The 25,093-nt window shown below is 45.5% G+C and overlaps 1 protein-coding gene and 2 pseudogenes across 1 annotated transcript; 1 reads left to right on the top strand and 2 right to left on the bottom strand.

Annotated features, from left to right (window-relative positions):
* LOC107501922 overlaps positions 1-9,359 on the bottom strand; it is a 41,899-nt pseudogene extending 32,540 nt beyond the window's left edge.
* On the top strand, positions 9,324-24,787 carry MRPS18A (mitochondrial ribosomal protein S18A). The gene is made up of 6 exons (XM_016128602.2): positions 9,324-9,474; positions 16,111-16,142; positions 18,533-18,640; positions 20,977-21,100; positions 21,342-21,411; positions 24,324-24,787. The coding sequence occupies exons 1-6, from the start codon at positions 9,363-9,365 to the stop codon at positions 24,466-24,468; spliced, it is 591 nt and encodes a 196-aa protein (XP_015984088.1). The 5' UTR covers positions 9,324-9,362; the 3' UTR covers positions 24,469-24,787.
* Positions 15,511-15,629, bottom strand: LOC118606845 (annotated as a pseudogene).
* Positions 24,788-25,093: the final 306 nt, after the last annotated feature.

Here is a 25,093-nt window from a genome sequence, read left to right as displayed (position 1 = left end):
AGGTCACCAGAGTCCAGAGCAGTCATGGCCATGCTCTAGGTCACATGGTCCATCAGAGGCAGACCTAGCACTGTGACCCAGGTCTCCTGACTCTATTGGTCAGCAGTGACTCCTCAGGATTTTTTCAGCTGTCTCCTTTCTCTCTCTCCCACTACCACTGTCCTAGTCATTTGGGGCTGCTATAACAAAATACCATAGACCTAGTGGCTTAAAGAACAAACATTTATTTCTTAGTTCTGGAGGTTGGGCAGTCTAAGATCAAGGTGCCCACAATTTGGTTCTTGGCAAAGGTCCACTTCCTGGCTTACAGACGGCCTCATTCTTACTATGTCCTCACAAGACAAAAAGAGGAAATTCTGGTGTCTCTTCCTCTTCTTATAAGGGCACTAATCCCATCATGAGAGTTCTACCCTCATGACTCATCTAAACCTAATCACCTCTCAAAGGCCCCACCTCCTAACACCATTACATTGGGGGTTAGAGCTCCAACATATAAATAGGGTGGGAACACAAACATCCATTCCCTGACAACAACTCTGTGGCTTTTGTCCCTCACCTGGCCTTTCCAGGAAAACCATTCCAAATAGTAGAGCTTCCCAGGGCCCCTGCCAGCTGGTCCCTAAGGTAGCCCCCTTCTCACCTAGATGTCATCACTGACCTGGGACCCAACTGATCTCCTGGTCCTCTGATAACACCCACAGCAACCCAGATAGGGCTGGGGATTTATGTGAGGACCTGGGGATCGCCTCTGGATTCAGTCAGGCCTTTTAGCAGAGCTCCTTCCATATCCGACTGCCAGATCATGGCCCATCCTCAGCCCATCATACCTGGTGACTCTCCAGACATCATTTTTTATGAGAAGAAAAACTGAGCATCAGCAAGGTGAACGGACTGGCCCAGGCTGAGTCGGCTGTCAGGGGCAACTCTTGAGCCCCCACATCTTCTATCTGTGCTAGATGCCATGACTCACATTTTGGGAATAAAGGACTTCTTTTTCTTCTGCTGGTAGTGATGCAGACAGAAAGCTCTGAAATGCCAATCCCTGTGGTGATTGCCTGGCTGAAGAGGAGTTGACCTACCCATATCCAACAGCTGATTGTCATGGCGATGTAAAAACCTAGCCCTCTTGTCCCCACTTGAGACAACAATGATGAATCATTCCAGCTTCAGAACTACCTGTAGGAGATGAGGACATTCCACAGAGACCCCATTGCAGCTTGACCCCTCCCTTTGCCTGATCCTCCTTCCTTCCCTTCCTTTTAGCAAATGTTGATCCTAAGAGCACTACCTAAAAACCACTGCATGCTCACCCCTGTCTCAGAGTCCACTTCTCAGGAACTCAGTCTACAACATACTCCAAAGCCAGGATGCTTCCCATTGCTCTGAGAAACCTTGCACCTTACTTAGAGAACTAAATTCACCCAATGGAAAACATTTTAAACAGCTCCATGAGGAGCATGGAAAATGAAAAGGACGTGGCTCCTGACCTTGGCAGAAGTTGGAAAGAAATGCAAATCCACCAGCTGATAGTCACAATATTAAATGAAGGCTCCACAAGAGCAAGATGGCAACTGGCGTGGATGTTTATAAAGACCTGCTTTGGAGTCGGTCTGCCAGGGAAGCAGATTACAGAGTGTGAGCGCTTTGGCACCATCACGTACATGTGAAATTAGTTGACAACAAGTTCATCATTCTTTCTCTCTCATGGGCGCAGTAACATATACGTTGTTGAAATGGGGGTACCAATAGCAAAATTATATCCTGTACTGGTCACACAACATCTAGGACACTGGGCCCAGCTTGGGGCATCACATTTTAAGAAAGATCCTGACCAGTCTTAGCTGAGGTCTGGAACTTATGAGAGAAAGATAGAAATTAAGGATGATTGGATCAAAACAGACGTGGGTGCCAGTGTTGTGTTCCAGTAATTTAAATGTCATAGTGTAGAAAAGGGTTAGAGGGCAGAGCAAGGACCAGCAGATGTAAGTCAGAGGGGACGATCTGGGCTGTCCAAAAATGTGTTCCCCATCTATGGGGAAATGCCCTACTGCCTCCTCAAATCACCTCATGGATTATGGTCATGGCACAGGCTGCTATGAATAGATGGTCCAACATCTATTCTTTTCTTCTTCCTTAGTGTGTAATAGCACCTCTGATATTTAGCTGCGCGTGTGGCTACCCAGAATTAAGACATTTCCCAGAAGTCCTTACAGCAAAGTATAGCTAGCTATATAACTATGTTCTGGCAATATAAAAGATATAAGCTAATGTGTGTACAACTTCTAGAATGCATCTTTAAAAGAGAGCAGGTTAGGCTATTCTCTATTTCTCCTTTCCTCTCCCTAGACTATCTTTGCAGAATGGCTACAGCTCAAGCAGTCATCTAAGACTATGAGGTGGCAGAGCAACATGCTAGAAGGAGCCTGGGTCTCTCACTGCTTCCAGAGTCCTTTGTTATCTTATTTAAGTCACTGTTATTTGGGATCTTTTGTCATGAGTAGCTGACCTGACTCCTAACTAACCCAGGGGCAACCACTTGTTAGCTTTTCTGTCCAGCACTTTCCCTTTTTCTTGAAACTGGTACTTCCCTTATTTGGGGAAACTCCTTTTCTTCTGCCTTTCCTGTACCTTCTTCATATAGCACCACTGGGGCCTGCTAATCTCAGCATCTGCATCCCTGTCTCAAGGCTAGGAACTGCTGGTAGCCTCACAGTGGGATTGATAATGAGTGAATAAAGCGAAAATGCGGAGGAAAACAGAGAGAAGAGAAGGAGAGCCTGGTGTTGTCTGGATCTCTGGTTCCAGTTGTTCTGAGGCTCCACTAAATGCTGCCCATTCTGAGTTGATGTCCTTCTACATGTAAAAGGACAAATGTCTTTGTACAACCTGGATGACTATCATTTACCAACTGGAGAGTCCTGGAAAATGTAGAATAGCATGCAATCCAGTACCCAGAGGCAGGAACAGACCAGCACTGGAGCAGCAGGAAGGAAAGAGAGAATATGCAGAAAGGTCAAACGAAGGAAGTTTTGAAAAAGGAGGCAAGAAGTGGGCCAGGCCCTGAAAGAACAGATGGCTTTGACTAGGGTAAGAGGGAGGACACCTGTGACAAGGAATATGGTGAGAGTAAAGGAGGGAAAGAAAATGAGCATGGGGTAGGATTTGATGATCTGTGTGGGAGAAGGGGGGTGGAAAAGTGAGAAGGGTAGGGGATGCCACTTCATGGAAGCCCCATAGGTCAGGCTGCAGAGTTGGGACTTTAGTCCCCTTGGTCAGTAGTTCTCAGACTTCGGTCTTCCCAGAATTTCTTAAAAATGCAAATTCAGAGCCCAGCTGTGGGTAATGAGATGCCATCAAGCAGGAAAGTGACCAAGGGTGCTTAGAAAGCTTAGAAACAGTATAGTGGAGATGGATAAACAGAAGGCAATGGGCAAATTGAGGTATTGGAAGATGGTGGAAATTAAATTGGTAAGGAAGAGAGGGAAATCATGAGATAACTTTGAAATCTGTGAAATTTATAAAAACTGAAAATTAGATGGGGGACAGTCAATAGTGACACTGAGTGACAGAGAGACCAACAGTATTGATGGCATTTATCAGGAAGGTGCTGGTGGCCTACTTAGACACAGTGCACATTTCATCATCTTCAGATAAACCAATAGAAAGTTCTGTATGCAGTCAGAAGCTGGAACTCAAAGGAGTGTTGCTGTGAATTTTGGACTTAGCTTCAAGGTGAGAGCCAAGAGATGCAAGTGGGTGAGATCTCTGAAGGAGAACAGAGTAGGGAGGAGGAAGCTAAAGGCTGAACTCTATCATTCTAGGTTACAAGGATGATAATGTTTATAAAATTAGAATTCTAGAACCAGATGGAACTCCTTACAGATGGAGAAGGTGAGGCCCAGAGAATGTGAGTATTCAGGTTGCCAGTCAGAGCAGAGCCTGGTTTTCAGTCTGTAGCTCTTTCCTTTTGGTTTTGTATATGTCGCCATGTGCATGCTGGGGACAGTGTCTGCCTAGGATGCCATTTTGTACCCATTAGCAAAAATATGTCAATAGTTCCAAAGTGCTCTAAGTGCACACAAAGGGCACAGCATGCTTTCTCTCCTTCAGCAGTTTTGTTTGGGGCCTCCTTCCTCTGGCCTCACTTTCCTGAAAGGTTTTGGGGTTCTGAAGGTCCCTACAGCTGCCTCTCACCAATTCCACCTTTTTTTTTTTTTGTATGTTCTCCCCTTATCCATATTAGGGCAGCAGCATGCCCTAGTGATCCAGAATAGAAATGAATCAGTTTTGCTTTATAATTAATCTGTTACATAATGCATTTAAATTTGATGTACTTTTTCTAAAGTGCTTTATTTTACTATTTAAAAAAAGTTGGGTGGGGAGGGGGAGAAGCAAATAAATCCCAGGGAATTTATCCAGTTTATAAAATGTTTCTTTGTCAAATAAGAGTTTTCACCCCTGGAGAGTGCTCTCTGCCCCCACCATTGCATGTAATCATTTGTTTACAAAAGTCACATAGTAGCCGTTCAACTGATACTTGTTGGTGAAATGAATCAATGAACAAATGAGGGCATAAGATTAATAGCCTGGACAGAATAAGAGCCCTAGCGAAGAAGAGAAGCATCCCTTAAAAATCAATGGAAAGCATTGAATCAGCAAGGACTCTAAACACACAGCAATTGTTTTGAAGCCCCAGTTGTTAAATACAGCACACCTGTAGAGAGGCCACCACCAGGCAGGGGGTTCTTTGTCCAAGGTCTGCTCACCCACACCCATTCATACCTGCTCGGAGGCAGCAGGCCAAACAAACAGGAACTGCCCTTTTTTAAAGGTCATGGGAGCCCAACCTGCACAGCCAGGCAGGCAAAGCCAAAGCAAGCAGTCGCTGACTGTTCCCCCAACTCCACATTCTCCCCAAATTGAGGTGCAGTCCCTTCCTCATCTGCACAAAACCAGTCGGGGAGGAGGGGCAGGTGCTGCAGATGAAACCAGACCATTCTTGGGAGGCTTACCACCTCAGCTCCTGGCCATGGCAGGGCAGCCACATATTGTTATGGTTGCTCCAGCCAGCTGGAATTCAGCAGGGGGTTTGTAAGGAAACCACACTAATTAGGAGAAAGCAAACTTGACAGTCACTCACTCTGCCAGCCCTTTCTCCTGGTTTCTCTTGCAGCCTCCTCACACTGTGGTCTTTAACAGATCAGCTCTCTCCACCCTCCTGCGCCTTTTCACTGCCTCTGTTTATTCACGGTGAACATCTGTGTGGCTTCTTGGCTCAGACTCACTCTTCCAGGGTGAGGTGGGAGGAAGGCTCGAAGAGCACATTCATCCACAGCTAAGACCAGAACTTCCTCAGCCCCAAAGCCATAAACAGACTGACCAGCCCGTGGCCTCCTGACTCTTGTCTTTATTCTGGCCTGAGCCCACAGTCCTGTTGCCCAGAAGCAAATCACTAGACCAGATCATTTCTGCTGGAAGTTTAAGTTTTTCTCGGCAAAATTAACACTTCTGGGTCTCTCGTGACTGTTTCTCTAAACATCTTCATTAGGGCAATTTGCTTGGGACTTGAGTTATCTCTAGATTTAAGAATAGGGTCCATCCAGGACAAGGATAGAGAAAAAAAGAAAGATTCCTTGGGAAATGGGAAGAAGCAAGGATGCTGGACTCCTTGGGAGAGGAGGTGGATAGATTTTCTCTCATATATGTGCACATACTGTCATTTCTGCTCTTCATGTTCCCGGATGCTGTTGGAGCTACAAATAGTTCTTCCCATGCATGAGAGTGACTCTGCTAACAGCCCCAGAAACTCTGGCTCTTGAAAAGACCCTTCCTTTGTGCAGCAGCTACCATTTTGGAGCCCGCAAAGAAGAGCCCTTACTCCCTTTTATTCCATAGCATGGTTATATTTTTTTAAAAATCCACAACATACCCAACTTGGGAGAGGGTATATAAAACTCACTGATGAAATAGAAGATACTATTTTTGGAGTGGGAGATAGGTCTTAGAAAATACATGCAAATTAAAAGAAACCTAAATGCCTAGCAGTTGAGTAAGTTATGGTACTTCCAGATAATGAAATAGTATATAGCCATTAAAAATGGTGCTAAAGGACCAATGGAACCAAACAGAAATTCCATAAAAAGATCCACACCAGATAAAATGCAGTGGGGGAAATATAATATTTTTAATAAATGGTGCTGCTTCAGTCAAATATCTCTAAAGGAAAAAGTGAATCTTAATCCCAATCACAGACCATATAATAAAACCATTCCAGATGAGTTTAGATAGAATGTGAGAGGTAAAACAATAAAGCTCATGGAAAAAAACATAGGAGAATACCTCCATGACCTTAAAGGGAAAGAAATTCTTTTAGAGGAACTAAAAATGCAAATCATAAAGGAAGAACCTGATAAATTGCACTATATTAAAATTTAAAATACTGCTTATCAAAAAATATACTACAAATGGAAAGGCAACCCACAGAGAGGGAGATGACATTTGCAACACATATAACCAACAAAGGACAAATATCCAGAATATATAAAGACCTTCCACAAATAGGTAAGAAAAAAATAGGCAACCCAATGGAAAATGGGCCAAAGAGCTGAACAGTCATTTTGCAAAAGAGCATATCTAAATGGCTTATAAACACATGGAAAGTGACTCATCTTCATTAGCCACAGAGAATTGTAAATTAAATACACAACAAGAGTGTATACATACTTACCAGAATGGTCATGATGAAAAGCGCAAAAAATATCAAATACTGATAAGGATGTAGAGCAGCTGGAACTCTTATACACAGTTGCTACCAAACTGGTACAACTACAGTGGAAAAAGCTTTGGCAGTATCTACCAAAGCTGTATATATATACATACCATATAACCCATTAGTTCCACTCCTACATATAATCCTGAGAGAAGTTTGTTCTTATATCCACCAAAAATCATGTAGAAGAATGTTCATCACAGCAGTATTTACAATAGTCCCAACTGGAAAGTATCCAGATCCTATCAAGAAAAGAAAGGATAAATTGTAGTATATAACAGTGGAACATTATGCAACAATGAAAATGAATGAATAACAATTTCATATAACAATTGGGTGAATCTCACAAACAGATGAAAGCAGACACAAAAGAGTACATGCTATGTAAGATTCTATTTCAATAGAATGTTCAAATGCAATAATTTATGGTGCTAAAAGTCAGAATAATGATTACCCTTGGGGCAGGGGTAGTGTCTGGGCAAGGATACTAGAGGATATCCTGGAGTGCTAGTAATGTTCTCTTTGTTAATGTGGGTAGTATTTCCCTTTATGAAAATTCATCAAGCTGTACACTGATAATTTGTGTACTTTCTTATATAGATTATTCTTTAATTAAAAAAAAAAAATTTTAAAGGCTAGTCTCCTGAGCAAAATCTGGTCTCACAGACTGTTTTTCCCTGTAGAAACAAATAACAAATGGATTCAGAAAAATAAGATATTACAAAACAAAGAAATGCACAGTATTATTTCATTTTGCTATATGTAAGTAATGCTTATATCTGGATTATGGATGATATTCTTTTTTACTTGATCTATTTCATTTTTCTCCAATAATCATGTTACTTGCCATTGTAAAAGATACATGTTGTTTTTTAAAATAAAATTTGATTATGATAAGTTAGGATAAGATAATGAGAAGAGGGCTGCCAATACTTTAGATCACTATGTGCACAAGCCTTGGGTGTGGCTCCGTTACTGCCCTAGTCCCTACTGGATTGCCAGAAGTTGAGGACTTGTAAAGAAACAGGGGACGTGGTACAAGCAGGAAGGATTCACAGTCATTTGTACGGAAGAAAAATAGGAGCTATAGAGAGAGCCAAAGCTTTCCTGATCTTGGCCAGGATATTTATCCCTATACCTCACCACAACTCTCTGCTCCACTCCTAACCATGTGTCAGTCTCGCTCACCTAGGTTGACCTTTCTCTCAAGTTTCCCCTTCCCAGGATCTGCCCTTGCTGAATGAGATGTTTTCCATGCCACATTTCTCCTGCTCTCTTGTCTATGGTGATGCTATTCAAGATCCCCATGTAGCAATTGCTCTGCATTCTCCTAGTCTACCAGGGTGGCAGTCCTAACTGGAATATGGGCTCTTTCTCCTCCCCTTCATCAGGGAACACTCCACTAATAAGCCTGATTTTCCCATCTATAAATCAGAGTAGGATAACTAGAAATACCCCTTCAGGTTTATTGTGGAGGGTGGAAAAGAATATCCTAACCATCAAGTGGAAGAACTGGCTGTGAATGGCTTTCCCTTCTTATGTGGCTCCAAGGGAACATTATATTGTGTTCTACAAATCCAAAGGAGGGAAAACTGAGCAACTGTCTTTTGTTTTTGGTACTATACACTTACTAAGCAAGTACATCAAATTTGTGAAAAGTACCTAGCATAAGAGCCATCTCAGTAATTGCCCTAGTAATTAGCTTATGTTTATTGAGCACGTATGTTTTATTTTATCTAATCTTTATAACAACCCTATAAAATGTTTTACTCATGCATTTAACAAGTATATATTGCACTCTTATTATATGTCAGGCTATGCTAAGTGCTGGAGACATGACAATCAACAAAAGACATCCTTGCCTTCATGGAACTTAGTCCGGTGGGGACTGTAAATGTAAAACTGTAAAACTGCAATTGTTCTAAGATGGAAAGTTATCTGGTGCTGAGAAGCAGTAACAGCGAGGTTTTTAAAACTCCACTGTGGAAATGAAGTTTGAGCTGAGCTCTGAGAAAAAGTAAGACTTACTAGGTAGGTAAAGAGCAGGCAGAGGAAATAGTTGTGCAAAGGCCTTAGACAAAGGCAAGTGCTAAGTATATGAGAATGGAAGATAAGTGTGTGGCGGGGAGGGCGGGTGGGGGGGGATTTTAATTCTATCCTAGTAGTTCTGCCTGATACCTGATACTCCAGAATCAGAATTCCTAACCATTGCAACCTCTCCTGTACAGGCCTAGTTCCAGCCACAAGAAGCTGAAAATCCACACCTGACTCGTAGAGAAGAAAAAGTTTTAAAGAAATAGGGGTTGTGTATGTGATTTTACCGAGGAAGCCTGCCAGGAACCGAAAGAGACCTTAGTGACTTCAAAGACTGGCAGACAGGAGCTAGAAAACCTACCCTAGATTCTAGGAACGAAGCACAGGCTTGACACAAAGGCCTCTCGGCTTAGCCCAAAGCTGAAGAGGTGAGAGAAAAGGAATTTAAACGGAAAAAGAACAAGAAATCCCGAAGCCGCTTATTTCTTGCCCACCACTGCGGCTGCGCGTGCGTCGTTCCGGAAGCGGAAGTGCACGAAGGTTAGCGTTGGTTTTCAAGATGGCGGCTCTCAATGTGTTAGTGTCCGGTTGTGGGCGGCTGTTCCGAGGGCTCCTGGCAGGCCCGGCCGTGACAAGCTGGGCTCGGCCTCCAGTTCGCGGATTCAGGGAAGGTGAGTCCTGTCTCCCGACGACCTCCCAAACTTGAGAAGAGCAGCACAAGTTGCTTTCTCCTGCACCCGTCCGCCCCTCCTTTTCTTTCCTTCGCGCGGTTATGAAACTCCGGAGATGCTGGCGCGCCCATGGTGCTTGAAAGCCCCTTCCGGACTCTGATGTTGTTATCTTGACTTCCCGCTCCTCGTCAGTGTCCTCACGGGAGGAGGCAGGTGGGGAGGTCAAGGAGAAAAGCCTGTTTTGTAGGCAAGGGCAGAAGAAAATCCTGTCCCCTGTTCAAAAAAGTTTCGATTAGGGTCTGCAATGTTAGCTCTCCCGTGTTCTCCGAACCGCGGCTTCCTTCATTAAATACTCCCCGGACTATGAGGGCAGAATATTTGGATACCCTTCCCAGGGCCCCCTTTTTCAGTTCCTCGTCTGAAAATACTGTGATCTGATGGCGGCTTTTTCTGCCCGGGCTGCTAGTTTCCTTGAAAGGTTGAAGTTAAGATGGAAAGGTCATTGAACAGCTGAAACGGAGGCACATGATGGATGGTAGTTTTGCTTTCCGTTAATCCTACGTCTGGAAAGGCTGCCTGATTCTATCATTAAACTGAGAGCTTACTAAAGGCTAAGTGCTGTACTTCAATCTATCATGGGATTCTCAGAAAGAAAATACAGCTATTTTCCTGAGAAGTTAAGTTCTAATGGGACGATGTTTACAGACTCCAATAAATGCAAGTTAGGTATTTACGTGTCGAAGTAGAGGGAGATTTGGTTACCGGAAACAACACACCCAATTGGAAATTCTCCTGTTGGGGGAGGGGAGTGCCTTGAACAGACATAAAAGGATGCAGTCCGGCGGATCTTGAAAAGGTCTTTCAGGACATAGCCTTCCTTTGTGCACTGCTGGAAGCAGGAAAGGATTAGTGATGTGCAAAAGAAGTGATGTGGGTGTTTTAAGACTCTGGCATACTTTAACTAAAGCAGAGAAGCATCCAGAGGGGAAAAAGTGATCATTGTTTCAGAGGGAGCAGAAAAGTCCAAAAAGAGCCTATGAAGAGGCCATTGCTTTCGTTTCCTAAGAGGAAACGAAACAGCAATTTCAATAGAATGGCAGGCAAGGAACCCAGTTTAGGAAAGTCAAAGAGATAGTTCATGGGAATTGCAGGTTTGTGTGAAGAATTTAGGTGTAAAAGGAAAGCAGAACATTTGCTATAAAGAACAACAAATTTCAGATACTGCCTGGTTAACATTAGATAAACTAATCCATTAATAAAGATACCAGAGAGTTCATGCCGCTAATAAAAAAAGACTTGGATAAGGTGTTTTATGTATTCTCATGCTGCAAAATAAGTATATACTTATAACTTTTTTGAGAGTGTCTACCAAGTCTCAAATACTAGTAGCTGCAAGTTACATATCATTTATGCCATTCACAGTTGAAAACATTTCCTTACTATGTTCCCAGAGGATAGGCAAGAGAAATAGTTTTGTTTATAAAGGAATATTTGAGATTCGCATTTTTGCAGTTGAAGAGTTTGTGAAATGATGGACTGTACAATCAAATGGGTCTTTGAGTCCTTTCCATAAATAACTGAGTTGGTTGCTTGTCTGTGTTACTCACTGTTACCTAAAAGCTAAATAACTGAATTGATGTAATTTTACATGAAGGCACCATCATATTCTTCTTAGGACCTGTCTCCAAAGCCTTTAAGTGAAAAAACTTTCTCTTGATATTCTGCCTAGTATGAGTAAGGCATAAAATATTACGCATATAGCTAATTTTGACTGGTCCCAACAGGTGTATTTGCCACACAAATAATATTGTACACACAGGATTTAAAGTTGTGAAGAGGAAGCTGGGTGTCTTACTGAAATTATTCAAGCTCCTACTTTTTAAAGTATCAGATAGTGCTACTTAATTTTGTCAGTTCATGAACATTCAGCACCAGTGCTTCTGCCTGTAAATTCTCATTCTAAAGCAGTGGTTCTCAGTTGAGGGGCAGAATTTTACCCCAGGGAACATTTGGCAATGTTTAGACATTTTTGGTTGTTACAACTGGTACTCCTTGTATCTGATGAGTAGAGTCCAGGGATGCTGCTAAACACATTACAGTGCACAGGACAGCCTCCCACAACAAAAAACCACCTGGCTCAAAATGTCAGTCATACTGCTGTTGAGAAAGCCCTGTCAAAAGTTTGACAAGAGGGACACAAAGCCAAAAAATATTATTAAGGAAGAAGCAAGACTAAGGGCAGACAGAAATGGAAATTGCGGTTTAATAAGTGCCTGCTGTACACACTGTGCTAGGTTTTCCACATACATTCATTCCATTTTCTCACTGATTCTTAAAAGGTGGATATTACTGACATTTTCACAAATGAGGAAATCTGGTTCAGAGGGGTTCAGTAGCTGCCCCAAATCACACAACTTGTAAGCAGTGGAGTTGGAAGTAGAGCCATACTCTTCCCTCCCCATCTGTAACATCACCTTGGTACTCCATGGCAGAGCTTCCCTGTGATTCCCTCCCTTCCCCAAAAGCCCTTGTCAGTTAACTTGCTGAAGACCATTTAGTGCTTACAGTTCATACTGCCAGACTTAGCAAAGGTTACATTAGAGTTCATTCCTGCTTTATCACTCTTAGCACTTTTATGAAGGAAATGTATTTAAAACAAGCAAAATAAACATATGATTATCTGAGTTTACAGTAATGTTCTATTAGATACTTAGATCAGTGTATTGAAATGAGTAAAGGCTGAAGGGAGTTTTGTTTTCTTCATCTTTTCCAGTTAGCTAAGGGGGCTTTCTGGAGAACCTAGCAGTTTAGACAAGGATGTGTCTGGCAGGATGGGCAGCCCTATAGCTAAAGCTTTAAGAGAGGAATGAACAAGTTGTGGGATTTAAAAAATTGAGAGTATCCTGATAGTGGAAATAGATTTTTGTTCAGCAATAAGACTCTTCATTCTGAAGCATAGTGCAAAGGGACATTTTCTTTCATCCAAAAGAAAAGAAGGGGAGGTAATGAGAGAAAACTCTTATTGGACCTTATTGTAGTAGTAGAATTGAAGATGAACAGAAGAGAGCATTGTTTGAGCGAGGAAGGAGTTTGAGAAAAATAATTAATGGGTGGAAGTGCAGGCACACATCCTGATCATGCACTCTCCACTCCCTGACCCTACATAAGACTGCTAGTGCTGCCTATTAGCCATCCTGCCATTCATTTACTCCACTCCTTCACTCCATTCCTTCATGTTCCATTTGGGACTTGGTTTTCATGGATCCTTTCCAAGAAGGACCTTAGTCTCTGGTCACTTCCTGCAGCAGCACCCTCTACACCGTATCATTCATCTTTCCCCACTTCCTCCTTTACTAAACAGTTGGGTCTTTATACTGCTGCAGATCACTGTGTCTCTGTTTATGTGGCCATCAAGGTCTTTCTCCATTCACTGCCGTCTCACCGCAATGCTGTTTGCTGTAGACTGTTATAATTCAGTTATGTTGGACTTCATCCTAGGCGAGAGAGTATTTACTGAAGCACTCAAAGGACCTCTTTACGAGACATGGACTTTATTACAGTGAAGTTCCCATACTTGGTTTAGTTCTTTTTTCTCCCTTAGGGCAAAGACTGTCTTCCTCCTCTGTTGTTACTCTCCACAATAGGTGGAGTTGGGCTGTACAATCCATGGTTGCTCAGCTAATAAATATATTGCCTCCTGTGGAACAGATTATTTGATTTGTATGAAAAGTGCCTTTCGAAGATTTCGGCTCTTAATTCTAGTTTAGAAAACTGCTTCATTTCTTTCATAAGCTTACTTGATATAGCCATGTCTGAGAAAGCAAGGGTAATTCCGTCTTTTTCTAAACAAGTTTTTTGTTAGTGCCTAAATATTTTAGTCCAGCTTTCTTAGCCACCCCCACTTCCCTTGAATGGAGAGGCAGCCAGAGACAAAATGGATCTCAGGTTTTATTTACTTTTGACATGTTTTTGTATGCACACTGAAAATCAATACTCTTTTGATTCCTATCTCCTGTTTTCAGAGACTTAAAATCTACCAGGGCCTTTTCAGGCTCCAGCCAGGCCTTCTGCCCCAGCACTGAAACTGGGCCCTGATCAATCTCAATCTCCTGTGAATTCTCAGGTCATTACTCCTGGTTTGACAAATTGTCTCTATTAGATAAGCATCTGCCTAATGTTTTACCCACTGGCTTATAGTAAGATGATTCACTGGCTGAGTTGCTGTGTGGGGAGCTTGTGAACAGTGGAGCTTGCCATGAGCTTTGATCTCTTCTCCAGGGGCCAGGGGATGACTTAAGGGTTTGGTTCTTTGCCGGGAGTGATGTGTGTTTTGTTAGACTTGTTTACCTCATGGTTAGGACCCAAGTCCCTCCACAGAGAAGGAAACCACATGTTTATCAGCTTTGTGTTTCAGGGCATTGTTCTCGTGCTGACTCAAGTAGGACCATCTCCTTCTGTTTCCTAACTTTTGTTTCCTATAGGGACTCTTAAAAACTTTCCCTCTACCAGTTGTTGCTCAGATTTGGTCACGTCCATCCAAATTTGAAAAATTGCTGGGGTTCCTGGAACTCCTACTGGGCTGGGGCTGTGCCCTCCTTCTGCCTCCCCACATTTGTAGGTTGACACATTGCAGTGACAGTCCCCCTGCAGCTGTGCCGACTTCCAGACTGAGCACCAGGTTGAGCCTCACCCACATCCCGTTTAGGCTCCTCTCTGTTCTGAACAAGTAGATCCCTGTGTGGGGTGACACATTTTCTTTTACAGGGAGAAACCTAGTTTGTCTTTAAATTGATTAGTAACTACAGTGTTCTCTGGAGAAAGCCTCAGGGCCTTTCTGGCCATTGTTACTCCTTTGTGTCTCTGGAGTTGGACATGGAAGGGCTCTCAGGTTAGTTGTTTAGAAGTAATGAGTCTTTATGAATAGCCTTGCCCAGAAAACAAACTGGTAACAATTCAGGCAGTCTGTGTCCAATTAGGTGTCAGTCACAGAGCTCAGTGATCACAGATGCTGCTATGGGAATCTGGTTGGGTTAGAATTGCCTCACTTTTTTTCCTTAGACATTCTCTTCCTCTTTTTATTTTTATTTTTTTTTTAATTGCAAAAGTAGTACACGTTTATTTTAGAAACTTTAGAAAATACGGATAGGCATAAAGAAGAAACTAAAATCACCCACTGCAGCCACTGAGAAAAACAGTATCACCATTTGGGTACATAGCTTCAGGGGTCTGAGAGCCTCCTAAAATTCACGTCTAATTGTATGTATGTTTATGGACATGTTTCTAGGCAGAAGGCTATAACTTTCACTAGATTCTCAAAGTTAAGAGCCTTTGGCTCTTTCTCATCTCTATTACTTCTTGCCTTGGCTAGAGCTGAATAAAACTAATTGTAGCAGCCAAGCTGCTGTTAAAATATGATTTTAGTACGTGGGGAGACAGTTTGCAGTCTACCTATGTGGGCTCGTTTTCTACTACAGTAATTGCCAGTCAGAAGGGGACCATGGCAAGAATTTTTCTCTCTAAATGCCAGCTAGCATTAATTGAACGTCTGTGTGTCAGTTCCTATGCTAACAGCTATAGAGTTTCTCTCTCTCTAAAGAAACTGGAAGAACAAGGGAGGATCCAAGAACTTTCTTCTTGATTATATTTGGCAAATGTGGGCTTTTAGCTTGATTCTTCCTTTGAATATTGTTGAAGTAGTCATTCTGCATTCTAGGCAAGTAAGATGGAAAATATGTACAGCCTGACGGATGTGTGCAACTTACTGCCTTGCCCTCAGGTTCTCTTGATTGCCAGACCTAAATTGACAAAGAGCTGAGGGAGTCCCTCTCAGTTTGGAATTGCAGTGCTCTCCTTGAAATTCTGCCTGGACCCAGTACCTACAGACCTTTTACTTCCACCTCCTCCTCTATCACTTCTCTCCCATGTAGATAACAAAATGCAACCCTGCAGGGAGAGGCGTGAAGAAGAGAAGAGGATTTGACACAATTGTCCTCACACAGCTTTAACAGGCTCTCAGGATGATTTTTTTTTATTATTCACCTTCAGCACCTAGTCTTCCTAGGTGGTCATCCATCCAAGTACTAACCAGGCCCGACCCTGTTTAGCTTCTGAGATCAGACAGGATCGGGCTTGTTCAGGGTGGCATGGCCGTAGACTCTCAGGATGAATTTTAGGAGTGAACTGGTCTCATTGCTGGAACAGTGTTAGTTCAGTGCTGTACTATTTCTAATTCTCTTCATAAAAGGACACATGCGGTGGGTACTTTTGAAGGTCTTTTGGATGCTTCTGCCCATTCTTAGGTCATTATTGCTAGCCATAGTAGAGCAGGATCTTGCCAATTTCCTTGGATAGAACCAAGATGGATCTTGGCTTAAAAGCAAAAAACAGTTTGAATTCTTGATCCAAGAGAGATGACATTACTTGGGCATCTGGGCTTGCCCCCACCCAGCCTCAAGGGCATAGAGTCTTGGCGCTTGGCGGTGAACCCTGCACGCTTTCTCTTCCATATGGGGAACCGTGGGAGAGTGCAGATTGAAGGCCCCGTTTTTTTCTGCATGTGTAGAATTTGAGCTGTTATTTGAAACTCCCTGTTCCTTATTAAATGGCTGACCTAATTTTTCCCCTTTATCTCTGTAGTGGTGGAGATCCAAGAAGGGAAGACAACTATAGTAAGTATCATCGAGTTGGCCACTTATAACCTCTTTAACACTTGGAGCTGCCTGGTTGCTCCTTTGAGGGAGGAAGGGAGGCCCAAACTGGACTCCAAGCTCCAAGATTAGCTCCCTCTGTGACCATAAATCTCACAGTCTACAATTTTTTAAGCTGTGTGCTGTAGTGTAGTTAACCAGGAACAGTCACTTATACCTGGATTGAGGTATCCATTATTTGATTAAAGTGGCCTTTGTATGACAAGATCTCAGAGGTCTTTGCTATGTTCTTTGGAGGGTGATAAATTAGTTTTCCAAAGGGAAAACTAAGGCAATGGCAGGACTAGAGAACCAGAGTAAGTTGACCCAGGGCCAGGAGCCTGGATCTCAGCTCCTTTCCTTTCTGTCCAGAATGACTAAGCTACTCCTTAAGCAATGCAGATAGAAGGTGACACTCTCTGGGACCTGGGCTCACTAGCACCCTGGCTTGTCTGCTGGTAATACAGCTAAAATAATTCTTTATCCACCCACTCCCCCCTTTCCCTCGTTGGGCCCATCTCGCCTCTCTTCCTCCAGGAGTCATGGGGCCTAGATTATCCTATAATCCCTAAAAGACAACGTTGTTTTCACATGGCCTTCCATGCCTCCAATAAATCCTCAGCCACTCCTCAGAGCTCCCAGAAGCCTCTGTAACTTCCATGTCAACCAGGGATTTAACCCTTCTGGCAGCCAGCCATGCTCAGCCCTCCCCCAGGCAGTCTTATCCCCAGGACAAGCCCTTTGAGTTCTTTCTTTGGGTCTTCCTCAGAATACTCCCTCAGCTTTTGCACTGCTTAGCCTCAAAACAGTTCTTTTGAGGGGACTCCCATCCCCTTAGCATACCTTGTTTGTCGTCCCCTTACTCAGAACTGAAACAAGCATTCACGCTGTGAACTCCATGCTGGGGGAGAGAAAATACATCTGGCTTTTGAGTGTGAAGACTTTTTCATGTGGGGCATGAATTTGCTAGTTGTAGAATGAACATGGAGACCCTGTACAAGGAGAGCCTTGGGGGAGGGAGCCCAACCATTCCTGGAGAGATGCTCCCATAGCTGACTGGGTATTGCTCACTCTGGGGTCTTACTTTTCTTCACCTATAACGTAAGATCATGGTACCTCCCTCAGTAGGTTGTGGAGGTTAAACGAAATATGTGTACACTGTGATTGGCACAGAGCCAGGCATGTAATTGGGAGTCAGTAAATGTTAGGTCTCTCCCCATGGGCCCCCTTTGACCCCATCCTGAGGCCTACCACTCACCTACACATTATCCCTTACACACATCTCCATTTCTGGTGTAATTGTGGTGGCCTTGGCAAAAAGGTAGCAGTGCCCTGCACAGCCAAGCAATGCTTCCAGCCCCCTTTCACTTTTGCCAATTCTTCCCCAGGAGAGTGTTGCTTCCCTCCCAAAGCCTTTCAGACCTGTCCCATCCTTACTCATAATCCATGGCCTTAGTCAGCAAGGCTTTCTAAACTCCCCCTCTTGAAATTGGAGCTGACTCTAGATCTTTGTTCTATTACGCTTAATAATTCCAAGGCTGGCTGTGTCACAGGATACAGCAGCCACCAAGGTCATTTCGCACATGGCCTCAGCACAGTTGGAAAGGTGGCATCCAAGATAATAAAAGCAAGGAGAAGAGGAGAATGTTCCTCCCAACTGTGTTTTAAAAAAGAGAAGAAGCGGGAGTGCACATGGATATCTGTTTGTATAGGCAGAGACCAAGCTTCTCACATTGGCATCATTGGTATCCTAGGCTGGCTAATTTTTTGTGAGGGCTGGCCTGTGCATTGTAGGATAATTAGCAGCGTCCCTGCTAGATTCCAGTTGCACCCCATCCCCCAGTTGTGACAATCAAAAATGTCTTAGACGTTGTCCAGTGTCCCCTGGGTGGCAAAATCATGGCAGGCTGAGAACCACTGGCATAGACTTACCTTTGTAAGATAAAGCTGGAAACTTAGTTTCCTCTGAGAACGATATGTGGGATGGGAGGAAGACTTCCTTTAGACTCTGGATCCCTGCGCAGTTTGAAACTTTCTACTACGTGCATTTATTATTTTTTCCCAAAGGTTTTTGGTTTGAGGAATAAAAGTTAGCATTCAGCTAATACAGCAAACTCCCTCCCTTTTGCATTAAGTTCAGTTTCTACTACCCTTGAAAGCCACCAAGTCACTTCTCTGTGGTCATCCCAAGGCCCAGTACACAGCAGCTGCAGAACCACTACCATAGTTCCAGCAGAGAGACTTATTAGATCCTCCCACAGGACCCTGACAGATGAACTTACACCAGCATTCCCAGCATTTTGGGGGTTGCTCAAGGATCAGAGGCTCCACACAGCCCTCTGCTTCACTGGCTCTCTTTCTCTGCCTCCTAGATTGAAGGTCGTATCACAGGTACTCCCCAGGAAAGTCCAGATCCCCCTAACCCTTCTGGCCAGTGCCCCATCTGCCGGTGGAACCTGAAGCACAAATATGGCTATGAGGTGAGTTGGTGTACAAAGATGCTGGGCTCTGCATGTCACAGAGGTCATAGTCCCCAGGTAACTAAAACAGCATCCCCCCAACCCTCTCCCCCCACCACCCCCACCTGCCCCGTAGCCACTGCTGCATCTCATGGAGCCTCCAAAGACAAGCATTTTGTCCAGTGGCTCTCAACCCTGGCTGCACATTAAAATCATAGGGGAGCTTTAAAAAATGCTCAGGTCCCACCCCTAGACATTGATTCAGTTGGTATGGGGTAAAGCCTGGCCATCATCATTTTTTACAGCTCCCCAAGTGATTCATGGGCTGGTTACTTGTGATTCAGACTACCAGGGCCCAGTCTTGAGGGGTTGTGTTCCCAAAAGAATGAGATCGGGATCTGAGTTTGGCTTGTGTTCTTTTATAATACTCTTTTATAAGAGTTTATTTGGAGAGTCCTTACTGTGACTTGTGGATACATAGATTCTTTTCATATTGGAGTTACAGAGATCCTGGTTTGCTCCAGCTCTTCTAGCTTGTCATCCGTTTCCACGGAAGGATGATGACAATGAATAACAATAGGTACCCTGCCTTGAGTGCATTTTCTGTGTCAGGCACCGTTGTAAGCATTTACATGTCTTCATTTGCTTAGCTTTCATAATATCCCTATGAAGTAGGTACTTTTTTCATCCTTGTTTTTACAGAGGAGGAAGTTTGAGACATGGAGCTGGGATAAAAACTCTGGATATACAGCCCACAGTCCCAGCTACTATTCTTCATCCTCTCTAGAAAAGGGGAGGGACTGGGAGAAAGGACACAGTCTTAGAGAAATCCATACTTGTCCTTCAGAGTTCTATTGGTGACATTAAGCACCCTATTTTTAGGTTTCAGGTGATTCAGTCCCTGGGCCAGTTTGACCTGCAGCTTGTCCTTATGCCCCTCTGTGGAATGGGATGACTAAGGGCAGAGATCCCGGTCAGGTGGTAAGAACAGGAGAGGCCACATGCCCATGGGATCTGAACAGAATGACCCAACTAATCTCCAAGACTGGGAGCCTTGGCTTCAGGCCACCCTGGGGTGGGGAGAAGGGGGTGTTCTTTCACTGCCCCAGGCCCTTCTGCTGATTGCAGCTTGGAGTAATAGGAAGCTTGCAGGCCACAGGGCAGTATTCACAGCTTCTTGTTACATGGAAGTTAGTGGGGTTGTGGCCATACTTGGAATCCCAACTGAAGATGGGAAGGCAAACCCCACACCTGCCTGACCACCATGGGGCATTCTTCCTACCAGCCGTTTCCAGGAAATAGACTTGGCTCTGTTTGTCCAGCAGAAGAAATCCGATCTCCGAGGTAAAGGCTAAAGTTGTTTTGCTTTTACCCCTTTCCATTCAGGACACCATTAGCCCGAGCTGCACAAGCTGTCAGCTTGCTTGGCAGTCTGCAGTGAAGGAGACTGGGGCTGTGAGCCCAGTTTATTAGCCCTGGATAATCCAATCCAAGTTCTTTTCATCAGATTCTGAAGATTACAGGGGTGGGAATTGAGGGGTCTGGGTCCCTCAGAAGCTGTCCAGTGATTAAAACAAATCTGCGGTTATACAGTGAGGCGCCTGCCAGGGCAGCAAGTCAGTTTGTGGACATGACTGCTAGGACTGGCATGCCAGGCCCCTCAGGGGTGGGCGGGATAGGAGATGGTGGCTTTTATTTAACTCCCTCAGCCATCTTGTGAGAGTTAGAAGAAATGATCTTTTTTTTTTTTTTTTTTTTAATGGTCTCTTGTCTTGATTCTGGCTCTGTTTATCCTTGTTTCCTTGTGTTGTTCAAAGCTCTGATGGTCAAAAGGAAGCCTGAGAATCCATTCACATCTGGTTCGCAGGGGGCTTAGAAGATATGAGATTTAATTTCACAGCCCTGGTCTCTTCCTCCTCAGCTTATATTTCTGCCTAGCACTTCAGAGGGATCAGCAGAAGGTGGAGGGGCTGTCTGCATGTATTCTGGCCTGTGGCACACAGGCTTTGGGGGCGGAAATGGTATAGAATTTTCTTCTTGTGTGGAAATATAGGAGTTTCTAACCTAGTCTGTAAAAGATTATTTCTTGGAGGAGCTAGAAGCTCTTGGGGTGGTAATGGGGTCAGAAAATCTTACTGAGTTGGGATTTAACTTTTGTTAGGGTAAAGGTAGCAGACCAATATGCAAAGCCGTGTGTGGAGGGAGTGGTCTCAGGTCAGTTCCGAGGGAAACATCAATCTCTTGGAATGCCAGAGTATACGATAGCCTGTAGATCATGTGGCCTGGCTCCCCAGCGTCAAACACCCACCCAGCTGACTGACCCTCATCTCCCATTTTCTGTTTTCCGGTTCCACTAGGATGTTCTGCTGCTGAGTCAGTTCATCCGGCCTCATGGAGGCATGCTGCCCAGGAGGATCACAGGCCTGTGCCAGGAAGAGCACCGCAAGATTGAGGAATGTGTGAAGATGGCCCACCGAGCAGGTAGAGGTTCCCCTTGGGGCTAAGAGGGGCACAGGGCTTTAGGTACCATCCTCCCCTCTGTTTCCCCACCAGCTGCCCTGTATTGTAGCCCCTCCTGGAAGAAAAATGCACATCCAGAGTCTTTGTTATACTCTCCTAACACCAACCTTCCACCCCCTTGGGCATTCCCTGTGGCCCCTAAGAGCTGCAGAAGGAGCTGTGGAGACCATCACCTTATATGTTCTTCCCTCCCTCCACTCAGGTCTGTTGCCAAATCACAGGCCTCGGCTTCCTGAAGGATTCGTTCCGAAGAGCAAACCCCAGCTAAATCGGTGAGCAAACTCGGGTGTCCACACCCTGAGCATTTTGCAAGACCTCATTCTCGCTGCATTTGCAGGGAAGGTCATATACGGGGGCTCATCCCACAGCCTAGCAAGGCTGGAGTGCTCCTTGGCTGTCTGTTCTGTCTTATCTAGCTTGAGCACCCACCCCCATCAGGCCCACTGCTGCTGCAGCTGATGTTGCATGGGCTTCTGTCACCTGCCCCTGCTGGCCTCAGCCTCTGCCTTTCTCTTCTTCCTTCCCCAGTTGGGCACTTAGCATAGGGGCAAGGAGGTAAGAAGGTCTGCTGGTTGGGCCTTAGAATGTGCTAATCCCCTGTTTATGACATCATACAGGGTTGCTATGGGAATGTCAGAGCACTTATACAAACTTTTAGTATCCCAGCACTGGGGTTATTAAAGGGCAAAATGAGATCTTAAAAGTGGGAGGACTCTCTGGGGCAGGGCCACCGTGTATAGCTGTGCAAGTCGTATACTGCAAAACTTTAAGACAGTATCCATGTAGACTAGATCGTGCAGGTTGCCCCCTAGAGTCACACAGTTAAGAACCTGCACAGCTGCACATGGTGACCCAGGAGGTCCTGAAGAGGAGAGGAAGGCCCCTAGATCCTGGAATAAATTTGCCTTTCATACTAAAAGCAGGGTGGTCCCCTCTAGTGTAAGAGCAGATTCCTAACACTCAGCCATTCTGTTGTACGTTCCTTTCTCTCCACCATCCCTATTTAGCTACCACTGGAACTGCTCTCTGTATGGGGCCAAAAATGGTTGAAGCAAAGCAAGACTTACCAGTACCCCACCCCCCCCCAAGCAAATCTAGTCAGATCCCCAGCAGAACTCAGGCATGAGGGTGGGAGGCCAGGCAAGATACCAGCCACAGATTGCTGGGCTTGGGGTGCAAGGCCAGAGCTGGGTCTTCATTGACGCCTTGCCAGCCCCCTGGCCCCATGCCCATCTCTACCTGTACTTCCTACGTTGTTAGCTGGGCCATTTGCCAGCAGCCCTGGGGGAGCAGGACCTATTAACCTCTTCCTGTCTTCCCCAAATGTGCTATGGGCCATTTGGGGATTGAGCCTACTCCCACCCCGTACCTTGTTAAAAGACTGTTAAAAGACGGCAGCAGGCCTAAGGACACAATCCATCCTGCCCTCAGGCCTTTGAAGTAAGGCCAGGCTCCCTCCCATATATCCGGTGTCCTTTAACGTGACACGGGATTGATGATGTGTGGGGGCTCTTGGGTTGCAAAAGGCCACTGCAGCAGGGAGGGGGAGGCCTGGCCACAAGGGAGTTTGATTCCCTTGCAAGGAATTTTATGATTCTATCCAGAGGTCCTTGAGCTGCCACGCATTGGCCCAGGTTCTATTGGGTCCCGACCACACTTCCTCCTCCTTCTGCCCCTTCAGGAGAGGTAGGAAGGAGCCTTGGTTCTTCCTAGAGCTAGACTCTTTCCAAAGAGCTGACTGGAGGCCAGCCACCCAGGTCCCCCTTTCCCCCACCAGCTGGCTGCTCCATGTGGCACAGGCATCCGGCCCAGGGCTAACTAAGGCCCAGCTTCCTCAGGTCCCTGCAGGGCAGAGAGGAAGAACAGCTTTAGGGCAGAGCAGCTTTGAAGAACCTAGTCAGCCTCAAGACATTCTAGGGTCTGGGAATCCCAGTGAGCACGCCTTTCACAGAGCCTACTTGCACACCCCACCTCTTCACCCACCCCCTCTGGAGACTGGGAGACAGATGCCAGCACAGGGGCCTGCCAGGTATTCCTTCCCTTACCTTTACTCTTCTGCTTTCCCAGCACCACCAACTATATATAAAAAAAAAGCCATTCCTGGGGCCAGCCTCACTCCTCAGAGGTCTCCCTGTTAGGCCATTGACATTGACAGTAACGTGAAGAAGCACTCCCTTGTCTGCCCACCTCATACTAGGAGTGCAGGCCAGCACTTCCCACAGCTTTTTATACTCTTTTAAGAATTGTTCCCTTTGTGCAGAGCTGAGAGCAGAAGACCAGGGTCCAGAGGAGCTTAGTTGAAATGTATAAATTGGCAATCATTTTTTAACTTCGATCTAAAAATTTTCATCCAAGGGTAATTATTTTGGGAGGGGGGATAATAATTTTTTTGATTAAAAATCTCTCATTTGAGAGTTTCTAAAGGTGGCGGGTTGAAGTCTCAACCTCGATTAGAGGCAGGAGAGGGTCTTGGCCTTTGCGCATGGCTGAGCTTTCAGGATGAAGGGTGGGCCTTTCCAAGTTTCATTCTGAATGGAGTAAACCCCAGTCTCAGCCGGCATGAGCCACTTTTCCAGGAACTATCAGTGCCCCGGCCATCCCCAAAGGAGGCCAAAGGACTATGGGCGGCAGCCATCTTTCCCCACCCCCCTCCTACTTACAGGAACCTTCCTGGACTTGGTCTGCCCCCACGGGCCCTCACCCTTGGCTCCCATCACATGTTGGGTGTGCAGGGGTCCTACACCAGTTATGGCTGCCCAGGGGAGTTCCCTGAAGGCTAGGGTGACAGAATGAGCCAAGTAGGGAAGAGGGAAGGATTCCATCAGGCCCTTACATCAGCCTCTCCTCTACCCTGGCTGAGGCCAGAGAGGAATGATCTGCTCTCTCGGCAGCCTCTTTCTCTGCCTCTTCCCCTAGGAAATACACGCAAAAACTGATAACTCATAAAGATCAAGGGAGCACATGGCCCTAGGCTGCCTGACGCTGGCCACACACACTTGGGGCAAGTGCCCAGCCGATCTGTTTATAGCACACTCAGCAGTTGCTCCTAGAAAAAGTCCCTGATCCTCAAGTGAAAGGGTTTGGTTGGACAACCACAGCTTTTGCCCGAGGAGGCAGTGCCCACTGTCCCAGCTCCAGCACAGGCCCCAGCCCTCATAGCCACCTCCTGGTCCTCCCTCCACAGGTACCTGACCCGCTGGTCCCCTCGCTCTGTCAAGCCCATCTACAATAAAGGCCACCGCTGGAACAAGGTGCGCATGGCCGTGGGATCACCCCTCCTGAAAGACAACATCTCCTACTCAAGAAGGCCTTTGGTGCTGTATCATTGAGAGCAGGGCTTTCTGAAAGCCTGGCCGGAACTCCTCCTGTACTCCCGCCCCATCCTGTACCAGGATGGCCCGACTCCTGCAACGTGAACCGCATGAGGGTCAGTGGGACCTCCTTCAGCGCCTTCGGCCTGCCAGCAGGGGCAAACAAAACAGGTCCCTTGGCAGTTGCTGTGGTCTCATGACTGGCCGGGTCTGTGCTCAGTGCTGGGGGACAGGTGTTTTGCCCAAAGCGATGTCATAAACCAGGCTCACGTCTCACCCACTGGGTGTGTACTCCCTGCTTGGCAAATGCGGGGTTTGGGCTCATTCCAACCAGTTACCGAGCATTGAGTCATTGATTTCTGTGATGGGCCACATGAATGCAACTTGAGGGAGGGAGTTCATGGGCCAAACAGGTCCCCATCCTCTTTTTTGACAGCTCTTTGTCTTGGGCCTGGCGGGCTGCAAGGAGGAGGGAAGTTGGGCTGCCTGGTCCATGTGCAGCTCTCATCCGAGTCCAAGAGCTGCCTTGCTCAAAGGGCTCCTGGCTGTCACCACCCACAGCCATTTCCACCTGCCATTGTCTCCTTAGCATATTCCAGTCCTCTACAACTTGCTTTAGAACTAGGTCTCCAGCTCCATAGGC

Source organism: Rousettus aegyptiacus, unplaced genomic scaffold (assembly GCF_014176215.1).
Source record: "Rousettus aegyptiacus isolate mRouAeg1 unplaced genomic scaffold, mRouAeg1.p scaffold_m13_p_1, whole genome shotgun sequence".
Classification (NCBI taxonomy): Eukaryota; Metazoa; Chordata; class Mammalia; order Chiroptera; family Pteropodidae; genus Rousettus; species Rousettus aegyptiacus.
The sequence above is the reverse complement of the archived record's forward strand: the minus strand, read 5'-3'. Positions and strand labels throughout refer to the sequence as shown.